Source organism: Pygoscelis adeliae, unplaced genomic scaffold, assembly GCF_000699105.1.
Source record: "Pygoscelis adeliae isolate BGI_AS28 unplaced genomic scaffold, ASM69910v1 Scaffold482, whole genome shotgun sequence".
Taxonomy (NCBI): Eukaryota; Metazoa; Chordata; class Aves; order Sphenisciformes; family Spheniscidae; genus Pygoscelis; species Pygoscelis adeliae.
Window position 1 is genome coordinate 401985 of NW_008824192.1, and position 18816 is coordinate 420800.

The window sequence follows — 18816 nt, forward strand, 5'->3', positions numbered from 1 at the left end:
AAGAAAGACACGGACCTGTTGGAGCGGGTCCAGAGGAGGGCCACAAAAATGATCAGGGGGATGGAACACCTCTGCTGTGAAGAAAGGCTGAGAGAGTTGGGGTTGTTCAGCCTAGAGAAGAGAAGGCTTCGGGGAAACCTTATTGCAGCCTGTCAGTACTTAAAGGGGGCTTATAAAAAAGATGGCGGCAGACTTTTTAGCAGGGCCTGTTGCGACAGGACAAGGGGCAATGGCGTTAAACTAAAGGGGGGTAGATTTAGACTAGATATAAGGAAGACATTTTTTATGCTGAGGGTGGTGAAGCACTGGCCCAGGTTGCCCAGAGAGGTGGTGGATGCCCCATCCCTGGAAACATTCCAGGTCAGGCTGGACGGGGCTCTGAGCAACCTGATCCAGTTGAAGATGTCCCTGCCCACGGCAGGGGGGGTGGACTAATGACCTTTAGAGGACCCTTCCAACCCAAACTATTCTATGATTCTAAAAGGACCGAAATGGTTATTTGTATACTTCTCAACAGCAGTGAGAAACAAGTTTTAGCAAAGACATTTGAGCTGTTTGATGTAGACTGCGTGTACCTACAGGCAGGGAAAGTGATTGGGTTTTTTGAGTTTTGTTGTTTGGTTTTTTTTTTTTGGAAGGGTTTTGTGACAGTGCTTTGAGGGGAAGGCAAGGTAGTAGTTCCAGAGCCTCAAAAATAGGAAGCCTCATCACTGGTCATAATTGTACGAACAGAAACTTACCATCTAAGATCCACGTGAATGTGTGCAGTATAAAGTTACTCAATGTTACGCTTTGTTTTTCTGTGCTCCAGAGGTAGCCTTACCTGGGCTATACAGAGCAGTGATCTTTGTTTCCTCCCCCAAATATTTTTAACCGTCAGAATTGAGAAACTCTCTTACTTTAGCTGTTTTGATCATAAATCTGATCTTACCTCAGTCTTTTTGAGGTGCCTTCATATCTTGGCATGTTCAGTCTTGCCTTCTCCGAATCTGAGAGGTTTCATAATCGCCTGCTTTGAGTTTTCTGTTCAGGATGTTGTAACATTTTTTTGTGTAGCGATTCAGTCTGTCTTTACAGGTAATGAGAAGTAAGAATCACATCTGGTTTTATTAGTTGATGCTTTCAGCACAAAGTTTGCGGTGTGCTAGTATGTGTTTGTCACTCAACCTCATCTTGAGCTCATTCCATGTGCCCATGATAGGCAGCCAAGTGTTTAGTTCACAGTGTAGCAGCGTAGTCAAAGGAAGTAGAGTATAGTATTGTTTAAAAGTAATGCTATTAACTCCATTTTAAATACCTGAAAACCCGTAAGTAGAAAATTTGGGTGTAGAGAAAGGTAAATAATACTTCACCCTTTGTAATGAATTTGCTGTAAGACGTAGCGCTGTATAGCAATTAATATCACCTTTGTCCCCTTTTGCCAAAAGCTGTGATCATAAAGGAATATTGGCCGAGCAGTAGGTAGTAGTGGTAATGTATTAATAATTGCATCACAAAGTTATGAAAGTCACTGCATGATGACAGACCGAGTCAGCAGCCAAATAAACTCGTGAGAGGAGACTCGCAGAGCTACCTGAAATAGCACGTACCTGTGCACTCTCTCTTAGTTACGTGTTCTCACCAAAGCCGGTGTCAGAAGTTCTTCCTCCTACTAGAAAGTAAATTCCTATTTCATAAATTCAAAGTGAGCCTCCCTAAAACTTTAGCTTGGGAATGGACTCTGGGACTGCTGCGTTCTGTTTAGAGATCCCAGAGGAGCATGTGGATAATGAGCTCTTTCTTTACAGGAAAAATGCTGAATTGGTGCCTGCTGATAAAGGCCACTTCAGCTGTGTAAAGGGTCTCCTGATTTTTAAATGAATTGCTTAATAGAAAGTAAATTTAGCTAGAGGATCAGTTCATTACTGGCTAATTTAACGCATATCCAGACAAGCAGTGTAATAAATACTCTTCTGTGGGGAAATGTAAAGGGATGGGGAGCCACCACCGTTTTTTCTTCCACTTTATTCATAAATAGCATAACCAGAGCTAATGATGAGATCAGAAGTTACCAATTTGGTAAAATTAACATTTTCTGCAGAAGCAATGTGACTCCAGTATCTGGTTTTTGGAGGGGTCTTGGCCAGACTGCTGATGTAAGCCCCTCTGATTTCAGGTTTCTGATCCCAGCATCCCCTCTGATTCCAACATGACAGTCGGCTAGAGCTTGTGGACCATCTTTTGCCAAGGTTAGCACAATTTTGGGTCCCTGGCTTTTGGACGGCTTTGCCATGTGAATTGTTGTCTACTGAATAGCCTCCCAGTTCTGAAAAATTCCCAAATTTCATCTTCTCTCCCATAGCCCAGACTGATCCCATCTGCATTCTGAGGAGCTGAATTGCCTTCTGGTGCTTGTTTCTTACCAGTGTCTGTATAGAGAAGCTGGGACTTGTAATCTAGGCAGCTCAGGTGAGATGAATCCAACCCCCCGTGCTCCAGGGTAAATAGGGATTGCTTAAGCATGCCCCGTGCAGCCCTGTTTTATCCTGGGGAGAAGGCAGGCAACCACTGCTGCATGAGGAGGACCTAAAGGAGGGACTCCATCCAGCCTGCAGCACGGAGGAAGGCAGATCAGCAGTGTGAATATCAAAACTGCAGTTTTCTGAGATGAGAATGGCTAGTGGCTGATCTCTACTGCGGAGCCTGCCGTCCTGATTTTGCTACCACGTGTTCCCCAGAGAGGCTCGGGCAGCTCACAGCTAAGATGGAGCCCCGGGACGCGTCTGTGCGTGGTGGGAGGGGAGGCCAAGGAGCAGTGGTTTTGGGGGTCAAAGGATGTCCAGCTTTCCAGAGAAGGGGGTTATAACAGGAGGCCAGAGTTGAGCAACGTGTCCTTTAGTCTCAGGTCTAGAAGTAGTGGGAAGACTTTTTTATCAAGACCTTGTTAGCCCGTCACCTGTGGTGACTGGAATTCCTTTGCAGCAGACTGGTGACCGAACTAGGCTGAGTTGTAACACGGCAGAACCACAAAGGCAGAGCAAAGTGGGAAGTGGGCTTTCACGTGAGTGTGTTTCAGGAGTCTATTACAGGGGAATAATTACAGATGCTGTAAGTAACTGAAGTCCTGGGACTTGCCTTCCCTATGTCTCACTTCATCAGCTTTCATGGCTGTTTCTCTTCCTGTCTCTTGTTCAAGTTCTAATTTGCGGGCGTGATGTGTCCTCTGACCTGAGCACAGACCATGTGCTGGCCTGTCTATTTTTTGGCTCCGCTTGTCAGAGCATAGAAGAGGGCTAGGACTTTTGAAGGGCAGCTGGTTTGTGATCACAGGCCTAAAATTGAGAAGTAAAATCAATGGCTGTTAGTCTTAGAAGAGGCATTGACCATGGGCTGTAGTCGCTGAAGTTCAATATTCAGTAATTTTGCCAGCAGTGAATGGATTTGTTTTTTCCCTGGCTTTTGCTCTCAAAACAACCTCAAATGTGTTATGTGTAGCTATTAAAAATTATGTTAATCCACTGATTGCTCCTGAATGTGGGAATGTTCAGTCATTGCATCGGTTTTGCTGCTGAACACGCAATGTGGTAATACCCTTGTGAACTATAAATTGGAACAGGTCATATGTATCCCGCTATCAGAGCGACTAGAGAACTAGTCAGCGATTTACTCTGAGAATAGAAAACTGCCTGGGATCCAATACTGAAATAGCCAAAAGAAGCAAAAAAAAAAAAAAAAGAGGTGAGGGAAATTGAATAAAGATGGAGAAACGAGAGCAGAGCTCTGTGTGTGTGTCAGGTCTGCCTTTGCAATTTGTGGACAAATAATATGGATTAAAATTTATTAGTCATACTTTCAGTGGCAAAAGAGTGTATTACAAGAACGGGGAAATGAATGCAACTACCAACTAGCTCTCATAAAATAGTGCTACGTCCCTGACCTGTGTGTTGGGATGTAGTAGTTTAGTCCGTTGAATCAGAGAGTTTTCAGAAGGAAGTAGAGCTTGGCAGCCATAAAAATAGCAGCACTGAACCTTGTGCCTAATGCTTGTCACAACGGAGCAGTGTGAGAACATTCAAGTCCAGTGGCAGCCCGCTCTCGTGACGGCACTAAGAAATGGTGCATAATAATTAGTGATCGCTGCTGCCGGATAATGCTTCTTGTAGGTAAAGTTTTGGCAACGTAGCTTTGAAAAACAGATTAGGCAGGCAAAAATAGCGAGGCCATATTTAATAAAAGAAGGGTTTCCTCAATAAATATAATTCTGGGTCTAGAAAGTGTAGCTGGATCTCTTGAAGCCCAGCCCCGTGGCTCACTCTGCTGGGACAACAGCTGGTGACGTTTCCTGAAATTCATCTGTGAGTCCACATGACGCTGTAGGATGTCCTGTTAACTGTCTTGGCAAAGCACGTACCCCAACTTTAGCAATTTTCTCAGCTTACTAATCATTGACGTTATTTTTCCCTAAGTGGTGTCTGTTTTGTAACTTGAATGACTGCAGTTCTCACTCAGGGTGTTCTGATAACTTGGGGAAACTGAAGTGAAAGGAGGTGAGTAGGGAAAAGGCAGGAAGAGAGAAACTGTTTGGAGCCTCTGCAACACAGCGGCTGCAGCAACAGAGATTCTAGTAGGAGTGGAAGTTAGCTGGGTGGATTTTACAGGTCTCCCAGTGGACGTGCAGTTAATATCATCTGCTAGTTCAACATAACTGGAACAAGTAACGGAGAAAAACAGAATAACGAAGCTTTAACCTATGTGAAAGCTAGGTAATTTCTTGTTCCTCTTGGTGAGTGGATTAAAAATCATGGCATTGCATAATCTCTAGCCACGGAAAAGGTTACATCTGCTTGGAATGTTATCTGCTGTAGCAGTTGGTGGTTATGAATGAGTTCCCTAAGCCATTGACATAAATGTTCTGGCAGGCACTTGCAAACCTCCCTGCAGTCTAATGCTTTTTTGAGAAGACCGCCCTTCGTCAGGTGTTAGTGACTGATACAGGCTCAGGAGATGGAAGTTTACGATAGCAAAGGCCTTTTATTCAAATACGTTTTTTAGAAGAAGACTTTACTGCACGTGTTGGGAAAGGAGTCTTTGGAGGTTTTCAAAAAGTTTGCCTTATTTCTTGTAACTTTGTTCAGGAGTCCAACTAAGGAACAGAAAAGAAATATAGATTATTTAAAATTCAGGAAGCACTGATTTACGGTTACAATTTGATTTATCTGTGGAGTTTCTCTAATATATATGAGCATGATCTTTTTTTCTTCTACAGGCTGTTTTCTATAGGATCTACTTTGTTCTTTTTCCTTTCAGACAGACCAAGTTGCAAATATGAAAAATCATAAAATTACTCAGTGATCTTCAAATCAGATGATTCGGCTATAGTGAAGAAGTAGTTTAGTTTTAATATAAAGCACCTCAAAACCTCAAGTTTTTGCTAATCTCCCCAGTTTCTATGAGATCCATTCTTCCGGTGTGTAAATTAGCTAATGTTTGAGTCATTTTGGACTAGGCAGGTTTTAGCTTTTATCCTTAATGCTGCTTATCTCTGGATTAAGCTGTACAGCACAGCAATTTAAATGTATGATCGAAAGCCATTGATTTGGATGCTGCACTAATGGAGAAAAATATTGAGGATGTGCATTTCTTGGGCATGTGTGAGCAGCAGGTGGGAGAAGAGGCTTTCTCCTTATCACCTCCCAGAATAGTTTCCCATTTCAGATCCTGTAACGGGGTCCGAGCACGTGTCTGCCCCCCCTCCCTGCAGCAACCTGTCCGCTTTCAAATGTACGGGTGAGGCTGTGGTCAGACATGCTGTTCTGGCTGCTGCTGAGCGGTATGAAAAGGTTGCTGTGACTCAGTTCTGCGTCACTGCTCCCAGCCTGCTGGAGATGGTAGTCCCCTCGCAGGGCTGTATGATATGGCGCTCTCAGAAAGACCTAAATGAACGTATTTGATAGCGAGGAAATGCGTTTACGTGCAGTTTTTGCTGTCAGACTTGAGGAGCAGTGATAAACAGCTGGTTTTGAGGTGGTTAGCTTTGACTGTGCTGCGCAAGATACTGAAGTGAAACCAGTCTAATTAAGTCTGTTACCTAGTGTTGGATGAGCAAGGGGGAAACTGGATGTCTGTTTACTGGTAATTATAAAGCTGTGGAGAGCTTCGTGCATTAGGGCTGTGCTATATTTAAATGGTACCCTGGCTGTCAAATGTCCCTATTACAAAATGTTCTTTGCCAAGATCATGGGGTGAGCCTCTCCTTCTAAAAGCTGTTTTTGAAACTCTCAGTTGTTTACAGAAAATTGGTTAATATGCCATGGCATCTGTATCTGTCTTCACTTTGTGCTGTTAAGTCACTCCAAGTCCATTTTAAAGGTGTTGTGGACAACTATGGGAAATGCCATTTCACCACTTGTAGAGTGGAATTATTGCATTTCTGAGAGATGAAACTATTATTAATGCGGGAGATAGACTCTTCTCCAGTCTCTCACCCTGTGTGTTGCAGACACTTAGTGCTATCTTTAATTAGGAGATTGTCACAGCTGAATTAAAAATAACAATTCAAAACAAAACCTCCTGTGAACTCGGGCCAGGCAGATTGACAGCCGTGAGACTTAAAGGCTTTACTTATCCCCAGAGCAGCTTGAGCCCTGACAATGAGCATACCAGCAACCTCGTGCTGCCCTGGCGGTGTCCCGCAGACGGGGCTGAAAGAAGGATTCACCCGCTGGTGTTGAGCGTGCTGAGACTTCTGCCCGTGTGGGTTTTGGTCCAGGTTTACCACCGAGAGGTTCACTTAGTGATGGTGGTTTCTTGTAAGTGTCTCGCCTAGTTGACAGCCAGATTGAAAATAGCAAACTCATTTCATGCAGTTCACATTAAGAGCTCTAAAATGTCACGGTTTTGGTCACGTCTGATTGGGATTGAGTTGAAATCCTAGGGTTAGAGAGCGCTGCTTTGTACATTAATAGACCCTTTAATTAGCAGGCTCCATAGTAAGACCTATCTTCTTGTTAAGGATTTATTAAAATTATGCATAAGCTCTACTACTGGAATATGCTAATTTATTTGTAAATCTCTTGGATTATTCAGCAGAGGAGTTGAATATTCCTCACAAGGACAGACTTTGAAGACTGTTTCCTTTAAATAAATAAATTTTTAAAAATCCTAGCCTTTCTTTTGCTCGTTGTCTTTGGATAAACATTCACAAAGCCAGCTGCAATTTTAGCTAGAATATTGATGGGTTGCTTGCTTGTCAAATTAAAAATGAGCTGGAGTGGACTGTTCTGGAATACATTTCCATTTTAGAACTTTCCACTTTCAAGAGCAACCTTATTCAGTGCCCAGATGGGCACCTTTCCTCTGCACGAACACCTCATTATGTGTGTTGAAATAGGCATCATCTCTGCTTTTTCAATTTTGTATTTTTTTTTTAGTGGTGTTTTCCCTTTTTTAAACTTCCACAAAATATGGTTACAGTTCCTGGCTAATTTTGCTGAAACATGACACTAGCCAAATATTTTTGTGAAAGAATTATTAGTCATATAAGAAAGAATGTAATGGAATATTCTTAGAAAGTGTTATAACTATGCTTGACATGTAAAATATTTATCCAGACATGTAAACAAAGCAAGAGGTGTCTTGCCAATGTACCATCATAAACCTTAGTCATTTTGAAATCTTGAGCAAGATGTTTTTCAGTTCTTGAAAATAAGGTACCGAGTTCTCTGCTGACATAAATTGACAGAGTGCTAATGGTTGGCTTCACCTAGCTGAAATTTTAGCCCCTGCTCTTGCTTCCCTAAAAATAAATCAAGATGTGTTTTCCTCAAGAGCTGCAATTGTGCTGAATAAAACTCTTCTGTTTATTTTGGTTTTGGACTACTTTAGTATTACTTGCAGAGTTTACTAATGCGGCGGTACTCTAAAAGGTAGGCCTTATGTTTGTTTTGCTTTTTGTTATTGTCTGTATCTTAATGTGAGTTAAACAACTTGCTTGATTCCATTGTTTCTACAGACAGTGCTGATAGTCTTCACTTTGCTTGTGCCTCTGCTCATAAGGAGTATCCCAGCCCTTCGGCTGGACAGTACAGCTGTAGCTTCGGTGGCTTTATCTGAACCGGGTTCCAGCTCCTTGCCCTGCTGACTGTTGTGGTGAGATATGGCAATGCCTCGTGGGGATGCCAGATAATTGCCCTGGCAGGGATCCCATGCCAGCCTGTCTCATACCAAAGTTAGGTAAAGATCTCCTGGGCTGGCTTATGACACTTGAGTTTTGCCAAGCCTGGTTCTGCTCTTCCACACTGGACACAAACTGCTGCTGGGCCTTTAATCAGTGACAGCAGCGCCTGGCCCAGAGCACCAGGGCCCTGTGCTGCAGGTAGAGGGGCTGGCTTGCTATGCTGTGCCCTCTTCCCATTCCCGTCCCCCTTGTACAGCCCTCCTTCAGGCCCTGAAACAGAGGCAGAGGAGTATAGGTAGATCAGGGCTTATCCAGGTACATCAGTAAGCACTGAGCTCCTCTTGACTGTAGTGCAGATGAACCACTTTTTCAAGACTAGACTATTTACTTTCAAATTTAATTGCATTTCATTAAACAGCATGCAGCTTCCCTGGTTTGGGGTTTGGGTTTTTTTATGCTGTATGCTCTGTTATTCTGAAAACTCTTTGGTGAATAGCTACTGTAAGTGCATTCCGCTTTCAAAAATCTGCCATCTATTGTTAGTTTTTCAAGCTGCTGCCATGTAATTGGTTAAAAATGAATGGCAGTTGGAGTTGCAGCAGATGAGCTGGGAATGAGTGAGCAGTTACTTGTTGGGATCCCTTCCAGAGAAGGAAGGTGGAGTTTTAAGCTGCTCGCAGCCTTTCTAAAGTAAGAGTCAAAGCAATTAGGTGCTTTTTGCTATGAGTGAAACGTCAGCTAACTTTTTGTAGGAAACTAAAAGCTCAGTAAGTGAGGAGAGGAATTTTTAGTCTGAATATTCTCTCTACTGATACGCTGCTGTAAAATAATCCGCTCATATTACAACTGTTGTGTATTTCCAAATACACTGATTCTTCCAATCCTCATCTCAAGAGGATCCACCCTGGCTAGTTGCTACACCAAAAGCAAAGAGGGTAGTTTATCCTTTAAGGTGCTGCAGCTTGGGTATTGGTGTTCAGACCCTGCATGGAAGGTCAAAATTGCAGGTGGTAGTGGCAACAGCTCCAAGTACTGGGCTTCAGATGCTGTCTGCAGCTCCTGGCTCTCCTAAGGCCACTGTGGTGAAGGAGATAAGAGAGGGTTGTGGTGCGTTCAGCCCCTCAGTCGTGAGCTGAAGTGTTAATTTGTACCTTGCTGTCATCTCCTTGCTGATTTTTGGGGTGAATGCGCTTCTTTCTGCGTGCTTTGGGCTGCCTTGCTCTCGAGCATCGTGTGCTCTGTGTGGAGTTTTCATAGTCCTGAATGATGGTAACCCACCTCACCTTGTGTGGGACTATGTGCCTTATGATAAGAGGCTGTTGCTCTTTCTTTACATCCCCCCAATCTCCTTAACAGGCTACAGGTGCTTTATTGCACCTGTATCTGGATAGACGAGACAACTGAGCATTAAAGAATTAAAAGCTTGTCCCCAAACCAAAAGTAGTCAGTGCTTGCGATACCCTGTGTATGTACAGTACAAACATGAGTGAGTTAGTAAATTCGTGACAACTTGTTTTTATTATGTTGGATTGATTGGTTTGTTTTTAAGTAAGATATCTCGTAAGGCATCCTTCATTAATCAGGTGCTACGTAACGATCAGACTTTAAAACTTGTCAGTACACACATATGCTTTATCACTGGCATGAGTCAGAACAAAAGTAGTTTCCTACGTCTTCAGGTTCTATTGCATTAAAAATGATATATTATTGATGATATGTGATATATTTAATTCTGTTGTTCTGTGAAATTGTGTTTGGAGCTGAGCAATCCAGATATATCTTAGGGGAAAGCATTAAGAATAACAGAACAGATTGATTTAATATTTGAACTGATAGAAGGTAACATTTCCAGGTGACATATACGTGTAATGCCTCTGCAATGCTGTGCATAGGCCCCCAAGCTCTGAGGGAAGAAGGTACTTAGTGGGGCTCATTAGCAATGCATCCTGGGGGGAATTAACATATCAAAATAACTAATTTTATCCTCAGTTACTGTAAATTTGTTTGGGCCCAAGTCCAAGGTCTTCTGGACTCAGGAGTCTGTGTGCACGTGGTTGTGTACATATTCAGAGGTTCTGGTAGTTGATTCCCTTCTGCCTGCGTAAGGGACGTGTGGCAGATGAGCGGCAGGAGTGTATTTAACTCTAAGGCATCGAGGGTTTACTAAAACTGCGCCTTATCTACCACGCGATTCCTGCAAAAACAGGCTGAACCAGGCATCTGGAGAGACAGATTTTGGGGGGCTTTTGCTGAAAATAGGAGGCTTAAAATAAAGCTATTCGTTACCATACAGATTTTTTCTATTCAAACTTCTCATGAATCAGCAGGGGGGGGAGGGGGACTTTTAAACTGAAATATTTACATGAATCAGACATCTGGGCTTTGGGGGAGTGACCATTGCTGCACAAACAGTTTAAACTCTGAAGCTTTGCTGTGACTTAGTGCTTGCCTCTATTGAAGGAGGATTTCAGGATATTGGTGCTGGTAGCACTGAGAACATATGAGCCGCCAGTAAGTAAGGAGCTGTGTTGTTTGAGAGGGGGTGCTTGGGAGAGGGTTTGCTCCAGAGTTACAACAGGAAACGTGGGTGATTATTTCTGTTCAGAAGTTCTGATTGCTGCAGGTATATCGGACTTGGGGTTAGAACCTTCTCAGAAGAAATACTGTTGTCCTTATGCTTTTTTGTACAGCTTATAATCGAGACGCTTGACTTCTTGTAGTGTTGATGTAGGAATTGGTGTGAATTTGAAACCAAGTTAGATTTAACTGCCTAGGAGGAAAAATTGAGAAAGAAAATAGCATTTTAAAATCTAAAGAGTTAAGGTAGGTCTTGCTTTTATGTTTTGTCAAAATGTGGGGTTTTTTCTGAAAGCTTTGTAAGTAGTTTTGCGGAAAACGGTGGAACAGAGAATACAGGGAAAACTCTATTGTCTGCTGCTGTTGCTGCTGTTGCTCCTGTTGAAGATTTTTACATAAGTATTTGTAGCTTAATCTAACACGGGTGAAGACAAAGTGTAACTCATAGGCGTCATCTGGCTTAAAACTTTATTTAGCTGGGTATTCTGTATTTTAGCAGGGGAACATTTGTTTTTCCTGTCTCCAGAGAAGAAGATCCTGCTTATATTTGCAACAGCTCATCTTTCACCAGGGTTTCTCCCCTTACCCTGATCAGATCTGCATACTCCATCCTTCTGCCTAGAAAGGAGGTATATATTCTATATGGGCATGGCCAGCTTTATTTAAATTGCTGACTGAATTTAATCAAATAGCACTAGCAAAGCTGCCATTACTACAGTGTTAAGAAGCTCTTTATGAGGATCAAATAAATATAAGAACTATAATTTTTCAGGTGACTGTCAAACCCAATAGTGTGAATAGTGGAAACAGCCTTTACAGGTTCCTTGGTTGTGCTCTTTAACACTAGTACCTTGAGCCTCCCAGGGAGGGAAATAGCCCTAGCAAAGCATTAACCTGTTGCCTTATTCAGAAATTTTGTTCCCTTCTGAGACACCCAGTTGTAGGACATTATTGGATGCACTTCGTCTATTCCAGTTGATGAGGCTGCCACGGTATAACTTGCCTATTTTGGAAAAGTTACTTCAAGTTAATAGATCTCAACGAGTTTTCTGCATGTATTAGTCTTGGTGATGATAGGTCGGCAAAAGAAGTGATGCTGTCAGTGTGGGGCACCGACGTGGGTCAGTGCCATCAGCAACGATGCAAGCTTTCAGCGCATAAACCAGGCGCTGGCAGTTACGGAAGAACCTGTTGAACCATGGGTCTTAAATCAAGATGTGGATGTGCAGTGTTAAACCATCAAAACCATATTGCAGACTGTAGTTTTGAATTGCATTTGTAACAACAGTGGATTTTTGTTAAGCCTCAAGTAAATGAGTAAGTCTGTAAACTTTGCTAACAGTGAAGCACTATGCACAGAATAGGAGAAAACAATCAAGCATTTCATCAGCCTTCTTGCTGTCTCTTGCCAGAATTTGCAGGCTGTCCTGCATTGCATCAGTCCTGCTGGACATTATTTTCCATCTATATTTCGAAGCCAGATGGGAAATGATTCCTCTGTATATCAGTGAAGTTACTTCATAACAGGGGAAAAGCCTTTTGTAATGTGCCTGTGCTAGTTCAACCTATAAATCAGCCTTTTATTATCCGGTTATGTTTTGTGTCTATAGCAGAAAATGAAGCAAGGATCATTAGTAGGTGTGAGAAAAGCATGTTAAAGGCTCCAGGTAGATTTTCTATCTGATGCAATTTGGGTGAATGCACTGTGATGTTGTTCTCCTGTGGTACCGGCCTATCTACAGGCGCCAGTGAGTGGCCAACCTTAGATCTGCCTTAGAGGCACGTTGTCTTGAGCATCCCCTGTTTGATTCAGCCGCGCAGGGCAGTACCTGGGGCTCAGACCCTTGTGCTAGAAGGTACGCTTGCCCAGGGCAGGCTGGTGACACCAGCTTCCCTGCTGATATGAGACTTCACGCATGGCCCTTCCCCTTCTGGAAGAGGATAAAAACTGATCTCCTAGACTAGTCTTATGCTTAAAAGAGAAGTAGTAATGAGGAACTGGATTGGTGCTTGACAACTGGAAGAATGCTTTTAAAAAAACCAAAGACCAAAAAAACCACCTGCTGTGAGAATGAGAGACCCTCTGAACCGTAAAATGTTTGAAGACTGTAGAATTTGGCCGAAAGCAGGGAGAAGGGTTTAAAAGCAGGATGGGTCATTGCTTTAGAAGTGCCTTTCTCCCAGTGTAAACTGTGCAATACTGACAATGTGGGACCATCACTCACTTTCATTTTTTAGTAGATAAAGAATCGATAGGCTTGTGTTTACTCCAAGCAACCTGTAAAAGGAACGGCAGCTTCCTGCGTTTTAAACTCTGGATGAATTTTGTACAATTAACACTGAAGATGTGTTTTAATAGGCAGGTTTTATACTTATTATTTCTATTCCAATTTCCTAATGGTGCTGTTTCTCTCTTACTGGGAATGCAGAAGGGAACAAAGCAGAGCATAAGACGGGAAGCTCTGTTGAGACTAGAGCAGGCACAGCCTCGTAGGTTTTTTTCCTGTGCCCTTCTGTGCTGTTTCCTTTCCATACTTTATCCATTTTTTTTGTGAAAATCTTCAGGGACTCCCAAGTTACAGGTGTGGGAATGAACAGAAGCTGGGGCCAGAATTCCTAGGGTTTAACTCCAGTCTCACTCATGCAAATTCAAACCTGCTGATTTCAGTGGATTTCCTTCGTATTTACAGAATGAGACCCCAAGTCTGTTCTCAGTCTTTAATAAAGCAGAAAGTTTTACTTTTTGCCTTCCTTTCTAACGGTTGGATTACTCTCATTCTGCACAGCCCTCTGGAATGCTTCCCTGCGACTGGGGAATTTTTATTGCCACTGAACTGAGCTGACAAGCAGTATGGTTATTTTTCTCTTCCTCCCTCTCGCCGGGGAAGTATCCATCTGATGATCAAAAGCAAATAGTGTTTATGAAAATCAGAAAGTTGGATCGCTGCCTGCTTGCCAATATGATATTTTTTGATAGCAAGTTTGATAGCTTTTTTCTTTTTACTTAGCCCAATTCCAAAAATGTGTAAGGGGCACAAGAGCAGACCAACTGAGAGAAGATGAATGTGAGTGGTGAGTGCTACATGAGAGGGGCCAGGTTTGCGAACTCGGTGTGGCACAGGGCCGATACCTGTACAAGCTAGACTGCATCTGGCCTCCAGCTGACAAATCCGCACATCGCGTACAGCACAGCGAAGCCGTGGCCAGCGGATCTCTCCTGGCTTGGGTATCTCTGTGCTGCACTCCCCGTTGTGGTTTAGACGTACCCTATACTGATTCGCTAATCCTTCTGTACAGGAAATACTTCTCGTTATTTATCTTAAGCCCATGAGATTTCCCTTTTTCTCTCCAGAGGAGGGATTCAATCATTGCTAATTTGTTTTTCTGCTTTTATGTTTAGAGAAGCTTTTTGCATGTTCCAAGGATATGTTTTAAGAAATTAAAGCAAGGCTAAACTTTTTTGAAAGGCGTGCAATTACATTAGAAATATGTCTTGTTCTAAAGTAGTAGACTGTAGAATTAGGTCAGGCACACCCTGCATATGCGTGTTTCCTGCTTGCTCATATTTCTGAGAATAATTGTACATGGGAATGTTTTTGTAGATTTAAAGGAGTGTTGTCACCTTAAAAATGAGTTGTTTGGAGTTTTATTTAAGTCATTGTGGTTACGCTGTGGTTTAGGAAGAGTGGAAGGTTGCTAACCGTCTGATTCACTCGCTCAGTGTGCTGGTTGTTCCTCGCCATTCGCAAACCGAATGGTGAAGTAAGGTTACTCACTTCTACTATTTTTACTCTCTTACGACTTCCTTCTTGTCATGCCAGATGACAGTGAAGCAGTGCATAAGCTGTCAGATGTTACTGTAAAGGGCTTTATTCTCCAATGGATTTTGGCAGCTCAGCTTTTCATGATTTTCCTTTGAGGTTTCTGTGAAGTTCTGCAAACTTGATACCTAAAATACTTTATAATGGTTCTTTTAAAAAAAAAAAAAAAAATCCCAAGGATAACAAACAAGTAATACAATAAAAAGTTAGAAACCAGCAAGTCTGTCCTGATGCTTTTGTTACCTTTTGCTTAATAAAATGTCCTGCATCTAAATGGGTTTGCTCTGCTGGACATGTTACTGTTTTTGAGTTTCTTTTCTTTGCACACATCACCTATGTAATGTTTATGTTGGTCTGTACGAGTTAAGCCATTCAGCTCCTTCCAGTAGCTGGGTGAGAACTGTATACCTTGGGAAGTGGGTTTGGATGTGCCCCAGATTTGTTAGGGTGGGGAAGGATAACATGCTGAGGATAGTCCCAGCCTTTTTACATTCCAGTACACTTCCTTCTTTCTTAAGAATTATGTAGAACAAGGATCAGCCTCTTTATCTCTGCAAAAGGTTTGTAGCATGAATTGTTTGTGCCAAAGATGCATTGCTAAATAAAACTGTTTCCAGTTTGTGTTTAAAAAAAAAAATTAAATATCACTTCCATATTTTTCTCTCAACAAAAGTGTTGGCTCTAAACAAGTTCAAATAAATTATGATGACTTCACCGTGACCATCAGCACATGGTTTGGAGAACAGAGATGTTTGTTCAGTTGCACAACTCATTCTTAACGTTGTCATGTTTTGGAGGGAGGAGGGACCTACATGCTCCAAGCTGGGGAAAACCAGCTCCTTTTAGGAGCTCTTTCTCTGATCTTTAGTGCTGAATGTGACATCGGGCTTTTGATATTCATGAGTTCCCAGCTCCCAAAATCCAGCTGTCCACAAGCCATGAGTCTTCAACTCGTCTGCAGACTGGTCCCTGCCTGGTCCTTCAGGATCTGAGCATACAAACAAGTTACTGAGAAGTGAGCTAAGAAGTCAGGGTGCTCGTTTACTGCCCATGATCAATTCTGGGGTACCAGCCAATTTGTGCTTACCAGAGGGTAGAAATGTGTGTGGAAACAGACCTCAAAAGAAGACGGTAACCTGCTACTACTTGTCCTGCTAACCGCAGGGTAATTGCCGGTGCACGGCCAGGGAGCTTGAGTAGTGAACGTGCTAAAAGTCAGCACAACACCTAGTTAGTTAGTGGGCCTGATACTGTGGCTGGCCCTGAAGATTATGTCTCTTTTTCTGTATCCCTGTTTTTCTCTCATAAAAGACTTCCCTGCAGTGCTTCCCAGGGCTGTTAGGAGGAATGAGCAGTTAATATTTGTAAAAAGCTTTGAAGATGAATAGTGCTAATTATTATTTATAGGTATTCATCCTCACCACGGGTAGTTCACCTTGATCCTGGGCATGAAAGGAAACCAGGACATTTGTAAGCTGGTCAGGCATGAGTATGGCCTTCTGAAGTCTTTATGTACTAGTTTCCCTACTGAGCTGTATGCGTGATTGCAATATATTTGTCATATTAAATGACTAGTTTGGATATCTATTGTACCAGCCAAATGTGGTAAAGGAATCCTTACTCATTTGCCTCAATTCTGCTGACACATAACATGTAGGATTTGGGCAGGCAAAGAGGGGACAGAAGATAGGAAAATGGTATTAGCCTGGCCCAAGTTGGATTATCAGCAGGGCTGAACGTTCGGTTTCCCATAGATTTAATGGGGAAAGTCAGATGTGATGCTTCTAAGAGCCACCACGATTGCGAACAGCATCTGTTTCTGAATCTTCCCATTGCTGCAGTTTTTAGCACCTTTTACCGGTGCTAAACTTAGTGTAACAGAAAAGAATGAGGAGAAAGGTGTCAAACAGCTGGGGCTTTTTTTCCTAAAAATCCTGTTTAGCAGATTAAGCAGAAAAAGGGGGGGAAATGATATGGGCAAATTCATGTATTGTAATTCCTGCACATCTGATGATCATTCTATAAATAATTTCTGAGATATCATAGTAGAGGACTGCTGAATGGCATGCAGTGTCTCTTGAACTGTGCGTGCATTTAATTCAAAGCTTAAGGTGGTGAACAAAGATTGCAACATCCATCAGACCCGATTTGATTGTTGTGAAAATTCAGTCTGTAGGCACTTCGTGCTATTTGACATCACTTAAACACGGCTTATAAGGCAGGCCTCTTGTGAAGTTATGGAATGTAAGCATCCCTTGATAAAGCTGCTGTTTGCCTGGATGTAAACTGCTTATTGATCCAACTCCCTGCCTAAATTCTCCTCTCTGCTAAGTAGTGTATTAAATAACCAAGAGGGTGTTCAGGCAGCGCAAGGGGAGCTTATTGGCAGAACTGCAGCAATGGAGCGCTCTTGAAAGAAAGAGGCCTGAGAAGTAAATTTTATGCTTATCAAGTTTTCTTAATAGAGTTCTTGTCAGCTCACAGAGCAAATTCTGTTCCCAAGTGAGTGCATTAGCATCGCAGTTTTATCAGGGAGCTTGTTTCAGTATAGAAAAGTTGGGGAGGGGAAGAGTTCCTGAGACACAGCCCAGTGTGTTGCTTGTGTTCCTCTCAACATCTAGCTAGTCTCAAGAACAACTCCTCTTAAGGGCTTTCCCAAGATGATTACATATCCACTCCACAAGGATTTTTTTTTTTCCCCCATCTCAAAACACTTTCACCTAAGTAAATCAAACCGCAGTTTTAAAAAATATGTTTTGGCTTTCTGTGCAGTTACCAATTTTAAAGCATTTTGGTCAAAAAGTATCTCATAATGTTTGGAATTCAGTGAATGTGTTTGAAACCACAATATTAGTTGTATAAATAGTTTAACGTTTGCAGCCTGGAAAAATCCATTTTCTCACACTAATTACAATAGACTGTATGAAATAGGGGAATGGTTGAATTTTTGTTGCTACGTTTGAAATTGCCAGTTCTGGAATTGGTTTAAAGGCTTTTTGTTTGTTTGTTTTTCCAGGGTGTTGTACAGTATGTGGATTTGCATATTTGGGTTTACTTTAAACAGTATTTTCTGCATATTCTGTATGTTTACTCACTCATATAGATCATTCCTGAGATAGTAGGTTTGTCCTGCAGTTGTATGAGCGGGGCAGTTTGCGCAATGCACACGCAGTTGGTATGTTGGTATGTTCTGCTTGGATGCTGGGGACTCCACACACTCATGTCCCACTGCCCGTGGCCCAAGAGCAGACTGCTGGCCTTTCTTACTACCTCGTTGCTGGTCTGACACGTGAGAGAAGAGGGCGAAAGACTGCACGGGTTTATTCAGGGCGAGTTTGTGTTGCCCTTTGCTCGGGCAAAAGGGGGTGGATTTGTTCACGTGTGACCGAATGCAAGGCAGCATTCATGGGGACCGCGGGGTTTCTGATGGGACTGATGAGGAGGTCTCTCCGGGGTCCAGGCAACCAGTGCAGTGGGTCCAAGGGAAGCAGCCTGGAAAGCGTCAGGAGAAGGAGTTTTCTGGGGTTGTGATAACGGCCCCAGCCAACGTTGGGTGGTTGGTGAGAGGAGAGGTGCATAGTGATGCACTGCACAGTTTGCTGGGACGAAGATGACCCTCATAGGCTCCTCACATTGCTGTTCCTACCAGCCAGCCAGAGCCTTTAAAAAAAGAAAGAATACAGTAGCTTTTCACGTGGTTTTGGTGTTGCCAAAAATCTTCCTTCTGATGAATATCACACGATGCGTAAGCAACAGATTTCCTAAAAATATACAGATATAATAATTCTGGCAACTTAGTATTGGTTTTACGGAACAAGAGGAAGGAATTGTTATTCCTTTTTAAAATTTCTAATTAAGAATGAAATGTTTGCACTGACTGCCAGTAATGATGGGCTTGAAACCCACCACTGAACTGCTCATTAAGGCCTTCATCCTCAGCAGGTCCTGGCCAGAAAGCTGGCCAACTCTTATTTGGCCTTTTTGTTGTTTTATTAGTGCTGTATTTTATCTGGTTTGTATCTAGCCACGTCCGTGTTCTGCCACGCTTTATAGATGGCACCCACGGGTCCTGGAGTCTTAATTCAGCCAAGAAAAAGACACAGGACAATTGTTCTGCAGGGGGGAAATTGGGAAAATTCATTAATGAGGAAATTGCTGTTTTATGTTTGAGAGAGTGAAAAGAAAACACTTCAAGCCAAGAAAGGAGAGCTGTTTCTTGTGCAAGGCAATAGCAGGACAAAATAAATGCCAAAGAAAGAAAGA

At 42.5% G+C, this 18816-nt stretch overlaps 1 protein-coding gene across 4 annotated transcripts in view; it reads left to right on the top strand.

Annotated features, from left to right (window-relative positions):
* The first annotated feature begins 2145 nt into the window (after positions 1-2145).
* The window catches only part of KCTD20 (potassium channel tetramerization domain containing 20), a 23431-nt gene continuing 6760 nt past the window's right edge, over positions 2146-18816 (top strand). Inside the window, exon 1 of one of the 4 annotated variants that reach the window (XM_009334739.1) lies at positions 2146-2228. Coding sequence is in view for 2 of the 4 variants with exons in the window: in XM_009334737.1 (XP_009333012.1) it covers positions 15653-15684 (32 nt within the window). In the remaining 2 variants the exon portion in view is untranslated. Of the gene's footprint in view, positions 2229-2270; positions 2449-10556; positions 10667-15542; positions 15685-18816 lie in introns of those variants that run through there. The other 3 variants (XM_009334740.1, XM_009334738.1, XM_009334737.1) reach the window with 3 other exon arrangements.